The sequence below is a fragment of the Acomys minous genome (assembly GCF_964271855.1).
Source record: "Acomys minous genome assembly, chromosome: 9".
NCBI lineage: Eukaryota > Metazoa > Chordata > Mammalia > Rodentia > Muridae > Acomys > Acomys minous.
Window position 1 is genome coordinate 61,742,531 of NC_140490.1, and position 22,870 is coordinate 61,765,400.

General features: G+C 47.2%; 1 protein-coding gene and 1 long non-coding RNA gene across 2 annotated transcripts; one reads left to right on the forward strand and one right to left on the reverse strand.

Annotated features, from left to right (window-relative positions):
* Positions 1-425: 425 nt before the first annotated feature.
* On the forward strand, positions 426-1,362 carry LOC311605565. The gene is made up of 3 exons (XR_014782011.1): positions 426-545; positions 700-783; positions 1,228-1,362. It is a non-coding gene; the product is annotated as an uncharacterized lncRNA (long non-coding RNA).
* Positions 1,363-8,288: 6,926 nt separating this feature from the next.
* On the reverse strand, positions 8,289-13,077 carry FOXQ1 (forkhead box Q1). Its single transcript, XM_084796670.1, has one exon. The coding sequence runs from the start codon at positions 10,318-10,320 to the stop codon at positions 9,121-9,123; it is 1,200 nt and encodes a 399-aa protein (XP_084652796.1). The 5' UTR covers positions 10,321-13,077; the 3' UTR covers positions 8,289-9,120.
* Between the last annotated feature and the right edge of the window lie 9,793 nt (positions 13,078-22,870).

The following is a 22,870-nucleotide window of genomic DNA, read 5'->3' on the forward strand; positions in this document are numbered from 1 at the left end:
GAGAAGGACTGGCAGGCTGGCAAGGGGCGAGTGCTATAAGCAAAGCCACACATCCAAGCCTCTCAGGTAAGGAGCTGTAGGCCAGAGAAGGTCAGCATAGGAGCATAGGGAAGAGATGAGGCAGCCAGCTTCCTGGCCAGGAATAGAGATGGGATACGGAGCCAGACAGCACCTTGGATTGCTGAAGGACGCTCTGGAAGATAGATCTTCCTACCCAGCCCCTCAGAAGCAAGTGCTCAGAAAAGAAGCAGGGTATCAGCTAACCTGACAAATAAGAAGGGAGGGAGGAAAGCCTACAGCAGAAGGCAGCAGGGGGGGTGATGCCTTGTTCTCCAGGGAAGATGAAATAATTCTTCTGGGAGGGAAAGAGAAGGGACAGAGATGATATATGCACTTATTGTCATTTTGGCTGGCCGAGGGGGTCTCTCAGGTCCATGGGGGTGGGTCTTCTGATCCCTAGGAAAGTTAGGTTATGATGCTGGTGGGAGGTGCAGAGGCACAGATTTCTCTAGCAGAAGACCCCGGAGCAACATTCTTTCAAACTGGTATGTTTCCTGAGCACGGCAGAACAGAGATTTAGTGCTGATTTGTTTGAATGTACCAGTTCCCCTTATCCTTCAGATTGCTCCATCTTACAGCTAAACCCAGCCTCTGGCTGCTGGGCCTGCTAGGTGATCCCATGGTTTCATCCTCCTCCAGGGCAAAGAGAGAAAAGGAGCAGAGGGACCAACTAGGAGCCGGACAGTGGCTGACACAGGATCGGGGTTGGAGACACAGCTTTCTGTAGGTACCTATATCACCCGCTCTCACTTCCCCTATTTAGTAGAATCTCTGTTCATTTAAAATTGTACAGCAAACTGGTTCCAATGGGAGAGGATGGGGTGGAGCTGGGTTGGTGAGGCCAACAGACTACTGTATGAAAGGGCTTTGGTAGAGTTTTGACCCTCTATCGTGATTCACCGTGCAAGCAACTTGCCACGGGCCCTGCTGGGGCCTGGCTCCAGAGTCTATTGAATCAACACTGACTAACGATACAGTGGTTTTCATTTCCTGTGACTCATCGAGCAAGATAGGCTTCTGGGGCCCCGATCTGTGATCTCGGGTACTCCAGCTTTGCTGAGGGACACAGCTTGGTAGGAAAACCAATCACCACTCCTCACTTTTCTTCCACAAGTCATGCTGGAGTGATGTTCTGGAAACACTGGCTCACTTTTTTTTTTTTTTTAGGGGATCTAAATTGGCAAGTGTGTCTTCCTGATTCTAACTCCTAAGCCTATTGGTGTTTCTGAAGTGGATGCTGGTACCACACCCAGGAAAGAAGTAGGATCAAGGCCCTCCACACTCCACACATCTTGAGAAGCATTGCTGGGCTCGTCCGTTTTGCCTCAGTCAAACCCTTGAATGAGCCACATCCTCGTGCGTTTGACTGTGATGAGGTCTTTTATTGCATGTATAAATGTCCCCTGAGGCTATTACTCAAAAGGGTTCATCTAATAAATAAGATAACTAATAATTATTCTGTTTCAGATTGCTAGCTATGCGTAACTTCTCCGAGGGGTCAAAAGTGTTAATGTTTGCTCAACGTTACTGCAGCTTTCTGACATTTTGTGATTACAGAATTGGAATGCAGGTGAGGTCAGGCCACAGCAGGAGCTGCACTCCTGTGGCTTCCTTCATGGAGGGGGGCTGCTTCCTGAAAGCAGGGATGGCTGAGCATATTTGACCCCATAGGTGGGGTGCCATAGAACCCAGTTAGTTCACACTTGGGTCCTTCTTTTTATGAGTCCTTCCTTTCAGAGTCCTGGGCTTTGATCTGCGTGTTGAGAACGGGAAGCATCCTGGGAGCCACTTTTTTTCCCCCTCCTTGGATCTATCTTCAGAGTCGGTGTTCTTCCCGTTTGGGCTGTCCGTTCTGCTCCTGACCATCTTTTCTCAGCCCAAATATCACTGAAGAAGAGAGCGTGCCCCATTGGTGCTTGTTGCCCATGCTCTCTTTATGAAGAGTAATAGGTACTAGTGACGTGTATAGCTTTGCCCCACCTGGAAGACCTGTGAGGAGCTGTGTCTAACTTTAGGGGTACAGGAGAGTTTACCTTTGCTCCAAGACTACCCCCTAAAAAGGCCCAGTTAACCGAATTCCTGTTAGCAAGGGAAATGTTTAGGCAACACTTCATTATGATCATTTCCATGAGAACAAATCTTTAAGTCAGAATGACTGAGGTGTAGTTTGGACCACTCCCCACCCCCGCCGGCTTCTAGGTATATGACTTAAGTGTCAGCAGTATACATAGTGACAGAACAGCCATTGCACTCAACATGGAGAGCAGTTCCCCACCTGGGAGCCCCCTTATCCCAGCCCTTGGCAACCATTAGCGTTCAGGATATCAAGGTCATGGAGTGCACAGATGTCGCCTTTCAAAGCCATGGAGATTCCTCTGTGTCACTGAGCAGCCTGGATGGCATTCCAGCTGCCCATGGTGCTCTGGCCCAGTACAGAACTGACATGCTGTTGAGTTTCCATTTCTGCTCTGTACTTCTCCTGGCTTCTGGCATCCACCATCCTCCCCTGGGGCACAGAAATGTCCAAGGAGACCATTGAGATAAGGAATGGCTTTCTAAAAGGATAAATGTCCCCAAAGTATCCTGGATGCCTGGCACTGTGCCCAGTGATGCCCCATGGGCAGATTCAGTTCCAGGGGCAAGAGCAGCCTTGGTAAAGAATAGAGGATTTCCCACTACATGGGAGAAACATACTAACATCACTCTTGTTTTGTATTTGGGTCCTGCTGGGCACTGCTTGGCATCCCAGGGGCATAGGGTAATGTCCAGCTTTGGAGGCAGCTGTCCAATATCCAATCCAGGAAAAGAAAACCAGGATCCCAGGACTAGAGGACTCCAGAGGGAAATGTGGGCTTCCCCAGAAACATAGCAGTCCCCCTCCAGAGTAGTGCTCTCTGCAGGAACAGTTGTACAGAGCTCTTTACTCATCCATTCCCCAGGTCTATGAAATTTAACGGGATTAAATGTTCCTAAGTCTAAATATGAGCATCTATGCAACCACGTGGATATATGTATTTCCATGTCTCCAGGCTCCTGAGTTCGAGCTGCCATATTAAGTTGTATCGTTTCTTCATTCCTGAGAATTGCCTCTTAAACAAACAAATGAAGGCTGACTTGATCTAGCAATTCGGTGTCCAAGTCCTAAATACCTTGTTTGGGATGAAGTCCCCTGAAAACAGGCTGAAGTCTCTTAGCTTCTGCCTCTTGCCTCCCAGAAGAAGCATGTCAGTGTGTCATGACTCTCTCTCCAAACTGAGACTTCAGTGTGAAATTAATGTTGTGAAGAGCACACTGGGAGGAAATATTCTGGAAAATACACATGTGGCAAGTCAGAAGGACAAACTAGACGTGTTCTTCCTATGTACATGGTCTCCGATAGATTTTGTAATGTCTGGGAGAACTTTACCCATGTTTTACAATGCTGTCACATTCTGAAACATGCACTTGAGCCCAAGTAGACTGAGTGTGGGGGAGGAAAGAGATACTTGCTGTTATCTTTGACACTGCGTGGGCGTTCTCATGGAGGTGAATTGTGAGGAGAAGCATGATGTGACCCTCCCAGCTGGTGCTCTATTGAAGCCCACGGGGATGATCACTTCCCTAGGGTAACCCAGCAGAAGTTTAGATGGAGCCTTCCTTGCATTTTTGTTTGAGCTCTTTCTTGAGTGGGCTTTGATGTGTGTGTGTGTGTGTGTGTGTGTGTGTGTGTGTGTGTGTGTGTGTGTGTGTGTGTGTGACTTGAGCATTAATAGACAGAGTGCAAAATCTTCCCGCCTTTCCACTAATAGTTAGAAACTGTCTATCAAGTAGGGCGTGGTGACACACTCCTTTAATCCCAGCACTCAGGAGCCAGAGGCAAGTGGATCTCTGTGAGTTCAAGGCCAGCCTGGTCTACAAAAATGAATCCAGGACAGCCAGGGCTATTACAAAGAGAAACCCTGTTTAAAAAGAAAAGAAAAGAAAAGAAAAGAAAAGAAAGGAAAGGAAAAGAAAAGAAAAGAAAAGAAACTGGTGGCTATCAGAAACAACACACACATGTGAGGGATATTGTGTCTGTGTATTTGTTGGAACATAGGACAGATGTGGTCAAAAGGCTCTGTTACATCGTCTTTTCAAAGAGGAACTTCCTGAGCAGCAGAGAAGTCTAGAAAAGGCAGGGAAGTGTGGTCCATGTGGATCTTTCTGTTTGGCTGTAGGTCCGTAAAGCAAAGGTTGATGGGGTTCTTTTTCCAGTCTGTGCAGGAGTTGGCTAATGACAGGGATGACATTTGCTTCTAATCACTTACCCGTCTTAATAATGCTGAAAAGATACAGGGCCGAGAACGGTACAATCACCAGTGCTGCATGACCCTGGATTCTTTGCCAAGTTGAAAGAGATCCTCAAATCTGGGGCGAGTTACAGCTTTATGGTCTTGATCATGATCTTCTTGGAGGATGCTTATTAGGGCCATTTGTTGACAACATTAAGAATTAACAAATTATGTTGTTAAAGCATAACAAACGTTTAATGGTCTCATTAAGGGGCCATAAAGTGTGTTACTTAAGAGAGAAGTATTGTGGTGTTGGAAAGCATGAAATATTTACAAAAAGACTCTTCAGAGTCTAATTTCTAGAACCAAGGCAAAGCTCAGCTATTGTGGTCAAAGGAATTACAATAAAATAGTAACAGAGAGAAGCAAACTCCTTTTACATTGGGTGACAGTGGTGCCCCCTCCCCATCCTGTGGATGTAAATATTGTTGAGTTAGCTTTTTTAAAGCCAGAATTTGAACATAAAGGAGAGGCATTCTACTCTCTTCTTAATGTAGAACAGGGAACTATTTTTTTTTCTTGGCTTGGAACCTGGTATGGGGAAAACAAATGCCCACCTCCTCCAATGTTTTGTCCCAAGGGAGGAGGGACTTCTGGGTCACTGGCAGGTCCTTTGAAGGCAGCCTTTTTCAAGCTGAGTTCTGCTTGTTGCAGTCTGCAGGAATGCACCTATGGGACTCCGTAGAAGGAGTGGAAATCAGTGCTGCCTATAGCATACATAGTGTGGGGAAGTGCTGGTCTAGAATGCCCAGCAGCCACTTTGTAAAGAGAGAGAGAAAAAAAAAAAAGACAGTTTTGGGGGAGGAGCTGAGAGTAAATTTTTGGTAATGAGAGAGATCACTTGCCCGTTGGGAAATATGCTCAGCATTGTCATAAAAATGAACTAAGATAATTTCATGTAGTTCATCTAAATTCAGGTCGAAGTATGTTTGGGTCTAAAAGTCTCTGCATAATTGTAGAAAGAATTCTGACTTGGGAGTTGCAGTCTCTGGGTTTCAGAGTCAGGTCTGTCATTCAGAATGGAAATCTTAAGGACAGCCCATGGGCCACTGTTGACTTGCATATAAAGTGAGTATTCTTTCTTAGATTCAAAGATGTGAGTTTATCTGACAGTCTGTGAACTCTCTCTCTCTCTCTCTCTCTCTCTCTCTCTCTCTCTCTCTCTCTCTCTCTCTCTCTCTCTGTGTGTGTGTGTGTGTGTGTGTGTGTGTGCATGCGCGCGCATGTGCTGAGTGTGGATATTCATTCCCAGAGGCAGAAAAATGTAATTTGTGAAACTCTAAAGTGAATGAGAGTAGACACAGTCGTTTTTACTTGATGATGCTTGACGCTTGATAGCCAGCAAGGCTAACCCTGGAGAGATCTGTTGAGCTTCTAGGAGAATCTTGGTTTGCTGGTTGGGAGCTTGACTTTTGTGGGGGGTGGGGTGGGGGGGAATGTCAAGAATCTGATTCAGTTCTAGAAGGAGCCTGAAGCTCTTTATTTGGGAGCTGGGGCTTTGGAGTGAGCCATCCTACAATAGCAGAAATTCTCCCCTGCCCACCTTACTCAGGCAGTAGAGGCTCCAGAACACAGATGCTCTTGGTCGGCCATTGGTCAAGTTCATCACAAGCCAGAGCCTCAGTACTGTGCAAGGGGTCTGAAGGCTGAATGGACTGACATAAAGGAGGTGTCACTGTCCAGGGACCTTGCTTCCTTCCACAGGCGGCTGACTTGATCCCTGACTGCTGAGCAAGGAGTGAATGAGCCTTGGTCCTTCCTCTCCACCAAGACTTGGCCCTTCACTGGACTGAAATTTTCTGGGTGGTTAGAGGTGAGCTGTCTGGAGTGACAGGAGGGTTCTTTGAAAAACAAAGCAAAACAAAACAAAACAAAACAAAACTCAAGTGAGACTTTGCCAGCAGCCCTAGGTCTAGACAGGCTTGGCAGGCATCAAAAGACATTTCTTCAACCAAACCTGACCATCTACTCTTCAATTCAGCTTTCTACGAGGCTGGCTGGAGTCAGAACCTGTATCTTGCTAGCTGGGTTTGTTTGCAGGGCAGCAGCCCATCGGCAGAGCTCTTGGCAGCAGGGGATGGGGGGTGAGGGTGGAGTGGGAGATGGGTGGTGGTGGAAGGGGTAGGCAGAGGACAGGAGGATGGGGGAGGAGATCCTGAGGCGCTGCTATGCCCTCGGTCCTGCTCCTGAACCTCCAAGTCCTGGAATCTCCTCTAGGGTGGAGGCGAGTCCAGTTTTCTTGGGGCCCAGTGCTTGTGGGAAGAGACTGCCTGGCAGGTCTAGGGGCTGCTGAGCTCAGACCTGGTCCTACCAGCAGACTGATCAAACTTCAGTTCAGAAGGCCTGTGTCTCTGTCTTGTGATGCCGACTGAGGTGTGGGCTGAAATGAAAGTGTTTTCACATCCCGCACTCCCCGACTGAGGCTGTTCTGTCCTTCTGGTGGCCCAGCATCCATAAAAACACACTGCCTGGTCCTTCCCAGTCCTTTGAGTCATGGTAGAGGAAGCGCAACTGAGACTAGAAGCCTGCCCGGCCTAGGACTCTGACAATTCCTTTGAAAACCCTTCAGTCCCTAGGGACAAAGCCTTAGGAGAGACCACAGTGTGTTGACTCTCAGTTTATTCAGAGAGGTGTTTTCCTTTTGACGGGAGGAGAAACAGCTGTGATTTTAAAATTACCACCTCTTTCTCTCTTAAATTGGTTTATGTATTCTCTGATACATACAGTGATCTTAGTAAGTTGCAAAAGACATACTGTCTGAAGAAAAAAATAAAAGAGTATCAGTGGGTATATGAATGTCAGCTCTTGTAACACAGGTGCACACTGCACAGGTAACATGCCTACCCGGAGAGAAGACAGGCAGAGAGCAGAGGCGGCTGTGCAAGTTAAACACTCTGCTCTCATGGCTCTCTGGGAGCCAGCAGGCTGCAGCATAAAGTCCAGGAGTGGAACCTGCCCTCTCTTTCCCTGGTTGCTGGTCGGCCTCAGCTTTACTTTCCCATCTAATTATCAGCGTGTGGGTGCAACTGTCCTACTTTTTGTAACATTCCAACTCTGTTAGTGTCCTTCTTACCACGAATAGTGAGAAGCCCAACACAGTGGAGGCGTGTTTCTGCTACACAGTGGAGGCGTGTTTCTGCTACACAGTGGAGGCGTGTTTCTGCTACACCTGCCCGGGAGCATCCTCCCTTCTTCACCTTGATATGTGTAAGATCTCAGGTCACCTTTCTGTCAGGTTTAAGACAGGTTTTATTTACCCAAGAATGGAAGGGCTGGCTGGCAAGGAGGCCCAAGTTTTTTCTCTCTGAATTTCTTACCACTTCAGGTTTTTAACAATGTGCAAACTGTTGGGGAACCTATTGGTTTTGAACTTACCAAGAAACCAGTGTCCACATTTACAAATAATACCTCAGTTGATGACAGGAATGATTACACCCAAGTAAATGTTTTAGTTTACAAAAAGATAGTTTTGTTTTGATAAAAAAAAAACCAACAAAAACAAAACAAAACAAAAACCACTGGCATTCAAGTTGCCCTGAAAATTGCCTGAAGATGTTTTTGGTGTGGCAAATAACTTTTATGCCAAGATCAAGCTTCCAGCTTCAATCAACTGACTTGAAAATGTCCACCTGACTAAAAACTGTTTACATAGCTCAACTGGCTTGCTAAAGGTTTTTAGGGGGAGAGAGAGACAGGTAGATCTATGTGTTGTGCTAACTCCTGCGTGTCTCTGAGTCTAGGGAACCCTATTAACGGAAGGCACATCCTGGATCTTGTAAAGAAATAATCTGAAAATGAAACCACAAATATTTTGATCCCAGTAGGAAAGGTTTTGTTTTGTTTTTGAGACTCAACTCTAAAGCCATTTTGGGGGGTCTGGTGGTAAAAATCTGTACCCCAATATATAACCACAAAATGTTTTGTAAATCAATTGTGAGTTTTATTTAAAAAACAAAAACCAAAACAAGCAGTATGCCTGGGCTTCATAAAGTTTATACACGAATATATACATGGACACAAATAATATTAAAATAAAAATTACACTTGGTTCCATGTGGTGGTGACCCTGGCACCCCACAAACATAATGTTAACTTTTCCTTTAAAGAAATTGCTTGGCCCAAGAAGACCACAGTTAGGTAACCACTAATAAAGCTGTAGCCGTTGCCTGCAACATTTCAATTCAGGTTTCAAAAATATATAAATAATTTAATTACAAAACCCAACATACCCCCCCTTTTTTTTTTGGCACAGTGAAGCATTGGTTGATAGCAGAGAAAATGACCAAAGATTGACAACTCTCTCACACTCAGTCACGCCTGTGACCGCCACAATCGTACACCCAGCGGGGTCTCAAAACCCCAAACAGTAGTCATCATTTATGCCATGGAGTGGTTCCCTGATGTACTTTTTCTTTTTTGTGGGTGGGAAAGATAAATCAGCGGAAGGTGCAACAAAAATAGTAATAGTAGGAGGGAGAAGAAAGCCTCTATGCAGGAGAGTACAGGCCTGGCCAAGAAATAGCAAAGAACGCCTTTGATCCTCCGTAAAATTACAAAAGACAAAGGAAACTATTCTGGACTAAGTTAAAACATTTGGGTCAAAATGCTTAACTTTAAGGCACGTCTGATGGAGAGTTTAAAAAAAAATCTCTATTCCTCAGGAAAGTGGAAAGTGCACAGCCCTGGAGCCTGCTCAACAAATGGCGACCCCAACCCCACTCCAGGCCCTCTGCTGAGCTCTGAGCTCCCTTCAAGCTAGCAGAGTCTCCACGGGGTAGGACAGGTGCTGGCCCAGACCGCAGCCAGAAGCCGCCTGCAGGGCCGAGGGCAGCCGTAGGGGGCAGTACAGGTGCGCCGCGCCACCCGTCTCCGGACTTCGGAATGGCTTGGCTGGGGCGGCCGTGGAGAGGGGCGCCAGCAGCAAGGGCGCTACGGGCTGCATCTCGGCCCCGCGCGACGCCAGCAGCGTGGGCTCGCCGGTGCCGTAAGCACAGAGCGGCAGCAGAGCGCCGCCGGGAGCCGCGGGAAGGAGCGCGGGGTAGGCGCGCAGCGGCGGGCAGGGAGCCGCGCCCCAGGGCAGCTGCACCCCTAGAGCAGTGTCGCCGTCGCGGCGGCTGCGGAACGGCTTGCTGAGGATGCTGTCGATGGCAAAGGAGCTAGAGAACTTGCTCGCCGGGCTGGAGCGTTCCTCCCGCCGAGGAGGCGAGCGCACGATCGGGGAAGACCGACCGGCAAGCGCGGGCTGAGGGGTCCCTGCGGAGCCGGGTGAGGCTTCCTCTGGCGGCAGCCCAGACGCGGGGACCGTCGTCCGGTGGCTGAGGCGCTTGCGGCGGCGGCGGAAGACCCCGTCAGCGAAGGTATATTCGCTGTTGGGGTTGAGCATCCAGTAGTTGTCCTTGCCCCAGGGCCGCGAAGGGTCGCGCAGCACCTTGACGAAGCAGTCATTGAGGGAGAGGTTGTGGCGCACAGAGTTGCGCCAGCCGGTGTAGCTGCCGCGGAAAAAGGGAAACTTGCCCATGAGGTACTCGTTGATCTCAGCCAGCGTCAGGCGTCCGCCCGCCGAGTCGCGGATGGCCATGGCGATGAGAGCGATGTAGGAGTACGGGGGCTTAGGTCGCCGCGTGTACGGCTTGCTGCGCGTGCTCTCGCCTCCGCCCACGCTGCCCGCGCACGACCCTGTCGCTGAGGCCTGAGCGGTGCCATCGGCGGCCTCGGAACCGTCCTGGGCGCTTGGCCCGCCACTCAAGTTCCTCTCGCCTCCGCCACCTTCCAGATCCCGGGCGCCACTGCCCGCCGCCGGGCTGTTGGCCGCGCAATCCCCATCTGAGCCTAAGGAGTCGTCGCCGGCCGCGGACAGCGGAGATGGCGCGTCGCTGCTGCCGGCCCCCTCCAGATCACTGCCCATCTTGTCCCCGTGGGCTGCGCGTGGGGCGAACACCTCCAATTTCATGCTGGCGCTGGTGCTCCCGGTCTGGCGCTGTACCCCTTTCCTGCGAGGTCGTAGGAAGCGAGTGGCACGCGGGGTGAGGATCCCGCGAGCCGGCGACCGCGTTCTCCCGCGAGGTACCGCTCCCGCGTCCTTCCGAGAGAGGCGCTTTCCCCGTAGAAAGGTCCTCTTCCGCTGGAATGTGTTTTTGGAGGGGTTATAAGTGTTGGGTGAACTGAGAGGTAGAGAAACAGAAGTTGGTGCAGTGCTGTCCTTACTCCGAGGTTTAGGGACTTTGGGCGGATAGCAAGCGTGAGAAGAGGGGCCACCCTGCGAAGCGGGTGACAGAGCGCGCCAGCCTTAGGATTTCGTGCTGGGAGAAAAGAGCCGGTGCATCTGCTATCCGTCCAGGCGTCCAGAAGTGTTCCTTCGCTGGATGTCCAGGTCTCACGCAGGAGTCCTCAGGGTACTACTGAGATGACGTCCGATGGCGTACCCGCTACTCTTGAGGATACGGTGCCTTCAGTTTCGAGAGCCCATGGAATGAAGTCTTCGAGGCCGCCGCGCCTGCAGCCGCCTTGCCACCCCCGGCCTCCCGGGGCAGCATGTCCACACTAGCCGGCCGCTGCAGAATCTCGCTTCCACCTTCAGTCCGCCCAATATAACCCTGCGGCAGCTCCGTGGAGGCGGGGCCTGGGCGCCCACGACCAGGGGGTGGGGGAACGAGGTGGCCAAGGTGGCCGCGGCTCCCCTGCGGCGCTCACCAGGCCGAGGCCACGCGGCGGCGCGGCCACAGAATCTCTCTGGGCACAGGTTGTTTGTTTTGGGTCTGACCGGCCCCGCCCTCCCGATCTCACCAATAGGGAGCGAGCGCGCAGCTGGGGCGTGTGCGCGCGTGTGCCCTTGTGTGGCGGCCCCGCCCGTCCCGTAGCGCAGGTAGGAGCTTCTGGCCTCCCGCGGGATTCACGGGGTTGGTTTACCTGGTAGAGCCAACACATTATGATACCCCAGAGAGACACCTAAAAGGGCCAGGCCGACGGACTGAGACTTTACATAGGACTGGCTACGGTCCTGAGCTCTGCTTTGCTTGCATTTTTTGTCAGCAAGAGCAGCGATTCTTAAGAAAGCAAACCCCTTTGGTGATGATTGAATCGCTGAACTGCAGAAACCTTGTGAAACAGCCTTTGCATTGACTTCTTTCCCGCGCCCTTCCTCTGGTTTCTTTTCTATGGCTAACTTTTCCCCATGTAATAAGTAAAAATCTAGAGCTTGAAACTGTATGGATGGCTTCTTGCTCCTTACTTAGCCTCCGACTTTCACTTTTATTTTGTCATACCTGGCTGGAGGCTCTGGGAAGGGAGGCAACTCCCCATACTTAATGTGGGGGTGGGAGGAACGGGACTTTGCGAGAAGGAGTGCCGGGGCTCTGCCTGCACTTGAGCCCCTTCTGAAGCCTTGAGACTTGGGCAGAGCCCACAGCCGTGCAATCCTGGGTTTGATGATCAGCAAGAATCACCGGGTGATGTGCGTTCCTTGAGGCCTGAGCCAAGGGCAAGGCGTGTTTACCGCCGTTTGTCTCCAGCCATCCTCTAGGACTTGCTTTGGCTTCAGCGGCACCGGTGTCAGACAGGAAAGGAGGCTCCCTTCTACTCGCACTCTCCTCTGGACCCGGACCGGCGCCAAGTCCGTGTCAATTCTCCAAGGAAAGGGGGCCTTGCACCAGGAAGGGTGCACTTCTGACCCTATGCCCACCACGCCAGCTTCCTCCTTCTTCCTGCTTTTGTTGCAAATAGCATCGAGGCTACGGCTATGTAGGAGCGCATCTTTGAAGTTTATTTTATTACTTTCCACCATTTGTGTGGGAAACGTACACAAGCTTCTCTTATCTTTAGTCAAGAAGAAAGCAGTGGGCACCATGGCAGCCAGGGAGGAATCTGATATTTTATGCTATGGACTACTGTTTACTACCTTGTGTGCCTGGTGGGGGAATGGCTCCCTCCAGCCTTAGCTTTAGCCTGAGAATGGCTGGTTCCAAGGTCCTGGCCAGGGAAGTGAGTTGGGATGAGAAATTAGCCCAGGAAGGAGGCAAAGCATAGATTTGGCTAAGGATAAAAGACATTGTTAACGAAGGCTGTCCTTGTTTCAACTCTGGGGGTAGGCAGGGCAGGGCAAGGCCTGAGGACTCTTGTGTCTGTTTAGTGGAAGAGATAAGTTTAGGAGAGTTGAGACTCAGAAAGGCCATAAGGACATTCTAGGCACCGGTGGATGCCAGGCAGTGTAGCTCACTACACCCCGGAGTCCTGTAGTCTATTTCCTCCTTCTCCCCAGCGTCCTCTCTGGCCACGAGGTACAGAAGATGTTATCCTTACCGTGATCATGGGTAGGTCAAGAACTGCCCATTCTTCATTCCTTTTAAACTGACTGTTGGTTTTGGAGCTTGTGAAAGTTTGGGAGGATGGGAGGGGAGTGGGGATGAAGAATTCTCAGAAGGGGCAAACTTTTCTATTTTGTGAGTTCCTTGGGAGGTTGGAATGGCTAGGCAAGGGATTGTCTACAGCCTACTGAAAGAGCTTTGGAAGGGAAGACCCCCACCACCAGGAGGAAAATGGCCAGGTCTAGCCATCTGGAAAGGGAAAAAGGGATCCTGGGATCTAGGATATAGATTCTACCAAGATGGAGCCTTGTCTTTATTTCATGGCTGACTCTCCTATTCTTGCCCCATCAATGTCATGTGCTGAGAAAAATCAGAAATAAAGCCACTTTATACTGTTGTAGTTGATATTGATATTATTATTATTATTATTATTATTATTATTATTATTATTATTATTATTATTAGCTGTTTTGTAGCTGAGGAATCACTCACCTTTTGTGGATATTAAGAAAAAAAAACGGCAAGGAAGAAACAAAGTCTGTTGTCTGCATTTCTATCCACACATCCTTGAGGTTGGGATTTAAACATTTAAAAGAACAGACACCAACCCCTGCCCCCGTCTCCAATTTCTCCACAAGTTAAAAAAAAGAATTGGAGATTTCCCCTCTCTATTTTTTGGGGGGGGGGATTATGATACTGATAGGTTGATAATAAGTGACCAAATTGCTATAAGTAAGGACATATATTAGCTGTACTCTGTACTTCCTCCCCTTGCCCTTTAATTTTCATGGAGATAAGTGGCTGAGCATAGTAGGGGAACATTCATAGCTCTGTGACCTTGTTTCCTCCCTGAAGTGGCTTTAGGGAAAGAAAAGCGATGCACAGTCTGTAGACACCAACACGAACTTACCTGTAGACACTGCTGTTTTCTTAATGGGGTAGTGTTTTCCTACCCAGTTCCTAAACATTAATCTAGAATGAAAGAGTTTAATCCCTAACACACCTCAGATGACTTGGTAGACTAAGATAGGCTCCCGTTGGAAATACTGATAACTTCTTCTATGTATCAGAATAATGAATAAATAACCGTGTAGCACAAAGAAGACCACAGGACCATCCACATGCTTTCTCTCTTCTCTGCTGTTCTTTAGGCCCGCCTCCCTGACACTTGCACTCTACAAGACTCATCACCTAGAACCTGGGTTCCCTTAGCTCAGTAACTTCTCTGGTTTTATGCATCCCCAAGAGGCTTTCAGCTGGTTGTAGTCCCGCACACGTAGTCCAGCATTATGGAAATGGCTAGGCTTTTTTTCCATATCAACCTTTGCCAATAGTCATATTGGGTGTGAAGGTAAACTTAAAACAGCCTTCTTGTGGAGACCTGAGACTCTGGATATCAGTGTAGTGTAGTGTAATGTAGTTAAGAAGGGAGATAGTTGAGTAGTATTCCATAGTCTAAATGTACCACATTTTCTTTATCCATTCTTCAACTGAGGGACATTTAGGCTGTTTCCAGATTCTGGCTATTATGAATAAAGCTGCTATGAGCATAGTTGGGCAGATGTCTTTGTTGTGTGGTGTTGAGCAGATGTCTTTGTTGTGCAGTGGAGCATTTTCTGAGCATATTCCAAGGAATGGAATAGCTGGGTCTTGAGGAAGCCCTATTCCAAGTTTTCTGAGAAAGCGCCAGATAGACGTCCAAAGTGGTTGTACAAGTTTGCATTCCCACCAGCAATGAAGGAGTGTTCCTCTTTCTCCACATCTTTGCCAGCATGTGGTGTCACTTGAATTTTTTATCTTAGCCATTCTGATGGGTATAAGATGAAGTTTCAGAACAAATGGATAGAACTAGAAATGATCATCCTGAGTGAGTTAACCCAGAAGCAGAAAGACTCACATGGTATATACTCACTTATAATTGGGCACTAGCCCAAAAAGCACGTCCCATGAAAGTCTTCACTTACTGGGAGATTGGGATAGATATGAGGACATCCTACTGAGACTCTAGGTAAGAGAAATATAGGAGATGGGGAAATAGAAGGACCCAGAGGGTCCTAGAAACCTACAAGAAGAACATTGTGATGGGTGGATCATTGCCCAGGGAGGTCTGCTCAAACTATTGCACTAACCAAGGACAATACAAGTAGTAAACATCAAACCCCTACTCTGATCTAGCCAATGAACAGGACATTCTCCACAGTTATGTGGAGAGCGGGGACTGACTATGACATGAACTCTGGTGCTCCATATTTGACCACCTCCCTTTGGTGGAGAGCCCTGGTGGCACTCAAAGAAAGAATAAGCAGGCTACCAAGATGAGACTTGATAGCCTATGACCATATAGTAGGGGAGGAGTCCCACTCAGTCACAGACCTAGGGGAGGGGAATAGGATGAAAGCGGGAGGGAGGGAGGAATGGGAGGATACAAATGATGGGATAACAATTGAGTTGTAATCCGAATAAATTAAAATTAAAATAAAATTTTTTTAAAAGGGAAAAGTTTCAAGCATTCGGAAAGAGCTAATGCAGGGAGCTCCAGGGTAGGATGCTAGGCTTTGTACTTGTGTTCAGTGCTTCTTAGGGCTCAGAGAGGGCCTAGTTTGGGGATGAGGAGTTAGGTAGCAGAGAAGGGGTTCTGCAAAGATAAATCCTAGACCCTTTGTTCCCCTCTATTTGGTGAAAACCCTGAAGAACAGGAGTACTTGGTTCTCTGTTCTAACCCACATTTTCCTAGTCTGGCGGGGGGATGGTTTATTTTGTAGATGCCAAAGACTGTGAAAACAGGACACAGAGACTGATGTGGGAGCAGCAATAGTAGATAAGGCCCAGGTAGTTTTACACATTCTTCCGACTCCTTCTTTTCAAAGTAATTTTAATAGGATCAAGCTCATTTGTTTGTCTTGTCTTGCTTGGTCAGCCTCCTTTTGGTCCTCCTGCTGGGGCCATGGTTAAATCAATGGATCCCGGGATCTGGCTTAGGGTGATTGACCGCATGCAAACCCCAGTTTGTGCTTCATGTCCAGAGACTGCAACCAGCGGGAATCTTCGTGGGGACTCGTCACACCAGAAGAAGTCCTGGACTAAATGAACTGTATTTCTAGGTGGTGGGTCTTGTAGAACGCAAGTGGCAGGGAGGCAGGCCTTAAAAAAAAAAAAAAAAGACAGGGAAGAGAGAAAACAGCTAAGGAAAATTGGAGAAAAGATAAAAAGTAGATTATCTAGGGCAGGACAGAGGTTAGAGATGTTGGAGGAAGTGGCCTGATTCTGTGAGACCAAATCCTAGTCACTGTAGCATGCTATGGGAAGGTATTATCCAGGAATGAAAGAAAATGTTGTGCTGCTTTCTTACAATACGATGCTAGCTTTGACCCTGGGGACACTGATCCATCCTTCAAACCTGACCAGATCTGAGGAATTCTCATTGCACAGTTTTAGCCCTGATCGATCCCCTACTGTCTGATGTTCCTTAAGCTTCCCATTTTAAAAGCAGAACAAGATGTCTTTTGAGTATCTTTGCAAGAAGTTAATCCTAGTCTTTAAAATTCTTAAATGTTGAGCTTGCTCTTTCTAGAATAAATTAAAAACCAGACCTTTCCTGATGTTTATCATGGGAAGAGGCCTATTTTTTTTCCTATGGGCTTTTTAGAAGAATGCTGTCATTTCAATGTCATGAACAGTGAGGATGGCTCAGTCAGTAAGATGCAAGTATAAGGATCAGAGTTCAATCCCCCAGACCAGTGTGAAAATAAAGCTACGTCTGGTGGCAAAAAAAAAAAAAAAAAAAAAAAAAATTAATTCTAGAAGGCAGTCCTAGGAAGAAAGTTTTCTTTTTAGAGATAAAAAAACAAACATATACTGTATTTTTGGAGGTTTGAGTAAGAATGGTCCCGATAGGAGGTATGGCTTCAGTGGAGTAGGTGTGGCTTTGTTGGAGGGAAGTGTGTCACCAGGCTGGGCAAGATGAGCTTTGAGGTTTCAAAAGCCCATGCCAGGCTCAGTTTCCACGCCCCGCCCCCTCGCTCTCTGCCTGTGGCTCTCAGCTACGATTTCAACAATGGTGTTCATATCTGCCTGTCCATGTGCTGTCATGTTTGTCACCATGATCATGGACTAAGCCTCTGAAACTGTAAGCAAGCCCCCAACCAAATGTTTTTCTTTATAAGAGTTGCCTTGGTTGTGGTGTCTCTTCACAGCAATAGAATAGTGACAAAGACAATCTTTCTTGATTCTTTGAAAATTTCATAGAATGTGGGTTTTTTTTGTTTTGTTTTGTTTTGTTTTTCCTGAGACAGAGTTTCTCTGTAGCCTTGTCTGCCCTGGACTCACTTTGTAGACCAGGCTGGCCTTGAACTCACAGAGATCTTCCTGCCTGCTCCTCCCTGAGTGCTGGAATCACAGGTGTGCACCACTGTGCTCTGCTTTAGAATGTGTTTTGGCTTATCTCAATCATCTGTTATTGTTTTGGGAAATCATCCCATTTAAACCAGCAACAATACGATAACTGAAAACAGTTTGAGTTCCCAGTGCCTTGGCTTTTCTTTTCTCTAGTGTTTTGGCCCCTAGGGCTTACGTCTTGTTGGCCACATAGTCAGATTGCCAAACCTGAAGTTACTGGAGATAATTAGCCTCCAGTGACTAAGCTGCCAGCTTGGTATTCAATTAACATTGACTGCTGTTTTGCCTTCTTTTTTTTTCTTCTTCATCTTTCCCCAGTTTGTTTCATAATTATGCACTCATGACCTGGTTTCACAGTCGAAGCTGTGAAATGAGGCATAGTCAGGAAAATTAGCTTTCATCCTTGTTTCTTTACTCTGTCCTTTACCTGTCCAGGGAGAACTATTTGATTACAGATTTTAGTCTTCAAGGGCTGTCACATAAAAAAACAAAACAAAACAAAACAAAACAAAACAACAACAAAACCTTCCACAGAACAAGTAGCTTAAAGACCATAAAGTTATTTTCTCTCAGTTCCAAAGACTGGAAGTCCTAGATCAAGGTGTGAGTGAACATGGCTGTTCCCTGCTGCCCCAGGCCTCACTCCTTACCTTGTAGATGGTGTCTTGTTCCTGGGTCGCCCTTTGTATGTGTGTTTGTGTCCTCATCTCCTGTTACAAGTTCATTGGCCACATGGGCTCAGAATCCACTCTCAACCCTGAGTTGGTTTTGAGACACAATCTTTCTAGATAGCCCTAGCTAGCTGGGGCTGTGCTGACAAGGCTGTCCCCAAACTCAGACATCCAGCTACCTCTGCCTCCAGAGCACTGGCATTCAAGGCACATGCTACCACACCCTGCCTAAGGATCTCACACTAGATTGCTTCTCTCATGACTTCCTCTAATATGGTCACATTCCTGGGTTCTAGGGGTTCGGTCACATCAACATATAAATGTGAGGATGGCTGAATTTGTCCTATAACAGAAGCCATTTAAAATATCCTGGCAATGCAACATATTAATACTTCCCTGAACACAGTGTCAAATATTCGTTATAGCTGTTGCCCTCTTTGTTTCTCTTGACAAAATATCCCGGAGATTGGTCCACAGCAGCCAACAGAAATAATTCTATTTGGAAAATAATGTTTTGACTACCAGCTGGTTCAGGATTTTCTGTCTGTATATTGGCTTGTCATGTAATCTCTTGACTATAAAGAGGGTAGGAGAGGCACTTGAACCATAAAATGAGGATTTATGTGTGAGGCCCAATGGTCTTGGAACTCCTCCTGTGTGCTGACCTCAACTCCTGATCTTTTTTATTAGGCCCATTTTTACAAAGAAGATGGAAGCATCATTGATTTTGCTAATTACCATGGAGTCTAGGAATTAAGCAGGTTTTATTTTAGTCTATACAAATATAACTATTATTTCTAGACATGTACTTGTCAAAATATCAATGCTATAATAAAGTGTAGCTTCTGTTAAGTAGTGGGATGCTAGGCTGGAGAGATGGTTCAGTGGGTGAAAAGGCTTGCAGGCAGGCCTGAATCTGTGTTTGATCCCTGGAGCTCACATGGTGGAAACAGGGAACCAACTCCAAGTTGTCCTCTGATCTTGGTGAGTGTATGGCACACCCTCTAAGTACATCTAATTTTTAAAAATGTAAGAATGTTTTGGTTTTTTGCTTTTGCTTTTGCTTCTTCAAAAAAAAGTTGACCAGCAGGAATGAGGCCAGCCTGAGTAATCTCAATCCACGTGCTACTTTCAAGGCTACACTGTGAATAATGCTGGGTTTGGTGGTGTTGTCCAGAGAGAAGGCAACCTTGGGTCTCCTCCAAGGTGACAAGGATGACTTTTTCATCAGCCACAGGACAAGGTGCTTATGATTACATATAAGCTGTTTATAGTCTAAATTTGCTTAAATGCAGTGAGGCCTACATATCTATGGGTTCAAATGATACAGATTAAAATTATTCTAGAAAAATAATTACATCTGTATTAAACACATTTGGATGCTTCTCCTTAGTGTTCTTTCTTACACAATGTAATATTTCACCTACCTTATATTAGGCCCTGTGAGTCATCTAGAAACAATTTAAAGTATAAAGGACAGGTGGGTTCCATGCAAATACAATGCTTTTATGTGTAAATAACCTGATTATCATTGAAAGCTTAGACTATTTACTCTAATTCCATTCATAGCATCCTGGACTTTGCCTTAAATGAGCTATTCTGGGCTCACTTTGCAGTTCCTGGCAAAGATCTATAATTATCTATTTATCTAAGGAGCCCATGGTTTTTCTGTGATCAGAAACAGTTTTTGGTAGTAAAATCTTGTTTCTAGGGATTTTCAGGTCTGAGACTTTGGGGATCCTGGAACTCATCTTTTGGGGATCCTGAGGAGTGCCTGAGTTTCCATGTTCTATGAGTCAGAATGATGTTAGCTATGAACACAGGGCCTTCAAAACAAAGCCCTGTGTCTGCTCTAATACTTAAGAGAGTAGGTCCAAAGTGGTTTTTGCAAAGCACTTTCTTTTGTGCTCTTTTGTCTTTAATTTGGAAAGGCTTTCCTCTTATTAGATCAGACTAATTGTGTAAGACTTGGAAACCAGAATGCAGAAGACTCAAGGACTTGAGGAAAGGCCTTTAGTCAGAGCCTCCAGCCTCCTGTCCCTGGTAATTCCCCACCTGCGCGCCACACCTTGGGCACAGTGGGGAAAAAGATCTCTTTGTCCTTGTTCACTACACCTGTGCAGAAGCAAGGGCACTGTTTTTTCTAACAACTTTCGCCTGAGCTATGCAGAGCTACATGTCTAACTGTCAACTCCATTTCTGTGTAATGCCTAGGAAGCCAGGGGCAGCCCTCACTGGCATGGTCTCTGGTGGTGTGCCCGATAAGCCAGTGGGTAGGCGTCCTCCTAGAAGCGGTTCTGAGCTATACGGGCTGTCAGTCTGGTTCTTCATACAAGTCTGCAGGTAACCCTTGTCCTTCTGGAGTGTTCCCAAGATCTTTTGTGTATTTGGTAAAGCACAGTGGTAGTTGCTCAATCTTCACGCTGTTTATTTTTTGGAGTGCTGTAAAATTAGAATTTTTTTTTCCTCCCTCGATGCACTGCAAGTTCACTCAGAACCAACCTTCCCTCTTGAGATAAAAATATTTGTTTAGTGTGGGACTTTTGGTCTCAACTTTCTGGAAACTATGTTTTCAAAGCCACTTCAGCCATCTAAACTCAGGTGTGGTGACAACCTCTTAGCCTTGATGTGGCCACACTTTGGCTTGTGGCCAGATGTGACCTGGTTATTCTAGGCTTCCCTGTCTCATTCCTTTGAGAGAAGTAAAGCCAAACTGGATTTTCACCATCAGTGGAGAAGTTTAGAAGCTGCACACCCCAGGCTTAGGGAATAGCCCCATATCAAAGTTCCTCACTAATTGTCTACACCGGCCAATGAAATGTCAGGAGACCCAGACATCTCAATCCCAGTCCTGGTCTCCCTAACTATCTTAAAAATAGTGTACAGGCAGATGGAAAGTTCTCACAGCCCTTTTACTGACTTTGCTTGGGTGAACTGATTGGTGTGAGGGTGGGCTCCACCAGCATAGAGCCATCCATGCCAGGAGCAGGAGCAGGAGCAAGAGCAGGAGCAGAAGCAGGAGCAGGAGAGCAGGAGCAGGAGCAGGAGCAGGAGCAGGAGCAGGAGCAAGGAACCAGGGGATGGAGATGAGTGCATCACACAGGGGACCACAGTCTAAGGATGTCCTAATGAGCACTCAGAACTGTATTTGGGAGCTGCCTGCTTTCCCACAGGAAAGGTTTATTAGAGATTCACCTCTCATTGGCCGGTGTGTGTGTGTGTGTGTGTGTGTGTGTGTGTGTGTGTTAAAACCTCTGGACTTTAATACTGAGACCTGTGTGAATGCCCCGGGGTCCCAGGATGTACTGAGAGGCCTGGGCGAACTACTGTCTTGATGTACTTTAAGGGCTGATCACAGCGGAGGCTGGAGGGAGAATTGCTGAGAAGGGAATGAAGACAGCTAAGGAGTTTGTGGTGCACAGCAGAGCTGTCAGTTACTCACTGGGGGTCTGGGTTAAAAGGTCAGCAAATATATGCTTCAAGAGTGGATTTTCTTAGGCTTTTACAGATTTATGTTTGCACTGATGGCAAGTATAGATAAAGAAGACAGGCCCCTGTCCTAGTACAGTGCTGCTGACAGCTTCCCTGGTTTTTTTTTTTTTTTAAAGTGTGGCATTTTCTTGTAGAGACCTGGCTCATATCCTCAAGAAGCTCATGGGGGAAGCTCGTATACACAGGTATAGCTTTAAGGGGCTAAAGTCTTTTTTGGGGAACCAAAGTCACTTTCATATTATTGTGGGTCCTTTCTCTTTATTTGATTGATTGATTGATTGATTGAGATAGGGTTTCTTTGTGTAGTCCTGGCTGTCCTAGAACTTACTCTGGAGACCAGGTTGGTCATGAACTCAGAGATCCACCTTCCTCTGCCTCCTGAGTGCTGGGATTAAAGACAGGCACCACCACCACCTGGCTTCTCTTTATCTTTTAAAGCATGACTAGACTGCGGTGGTGGGGGATATAGCAATCTAACACTTTTATTTGGTTGTGTGGAAGTTCCTAGCAGTGTAACTTCGCAATGCCAAAGCAGCCTTGGGTGGGAGTGTATGGATCTCTGACAGAGGACTACCATTAGGATCTCTAAACTCTCACTGAGGAGTGAGCTGGCACAGGCAGACTACAGTGTCAGAAACAAGTGAATGGGTCCATAATGAGAGATACCATCCTTTCCTGAGTAGTGACGCTGTACTATACAGTAGGCCTGTCTCCTCACATAGTTCAATGCAGTCAATCCTCATGAGCAATTCCAAGGAAGGTATTGGCCCTGGGTTTACACTAACAAGGAGAAGGAAGCACAAAGAGCGTGGGGTTTTTTTTTTAGCTCTTTCTAGCTCAAGTCCCTCTGTGGAAGGAAGAGTTACAGTAAAGACTCACAGATCACACTGTTTTTGGAACAATCTGAGGACAGCTGCATAGCAGTGGTTCTCAGCCTGTGGGTCCCCACCCCCTTTGGGAACTGTATATCGGATATTTATTTACATTACGATTCATAACAGTAGCAAAATTACAGTTGGGAAGTAGCAACAAAATAATTTCATGGCTGTGGGTCGTCACAACACATGGAACTGTATTAGAGGGTCACAGCATCAGGATGGGTGAGAACACGGGAGTAATTTACAGAGTTAATTCTCCTTGCACACATCTACTTACTGTGTATCTCACGGCACCCTTTTCTAATATTTCTGGACTTGAGGGCTGACAGGAACTGATTTTTTTTTTCAACTTGGGACACACACCAGACAGGAAAGTCCCCAAAGGCTCCCAGCTTTCTTTTGAGCCAGGCTGTTCTGCAGGGAGCTGCCTTGCTGCTTCTGGTGGAAGATGGCCTGTGCTCCTGACCTTGGCAGAGGAAACGAGAAGCAGAGACTATGACATGCTGAACTTCAGTCCAGACTGTTGGCCACACTGAATGGAGTGGTTTTTTGGGGGGAGCAATGACTTCAACAGATCCTCTTAAACGCATCACTTCAAGGGCACTGGAGCCTCTGCTGGGTCACTGCGTTCTCTCGGCTGACAAGGGTTAATAACTGCTCTGTGGGACATTGTGACCCAGCTGGGCAGAGCAAGCCTGGATGAAACGAGAATGCTTAGGAGCATCTCAGAACCATGTGGAAGGCACTGCAGGGCAAAGTGCTGG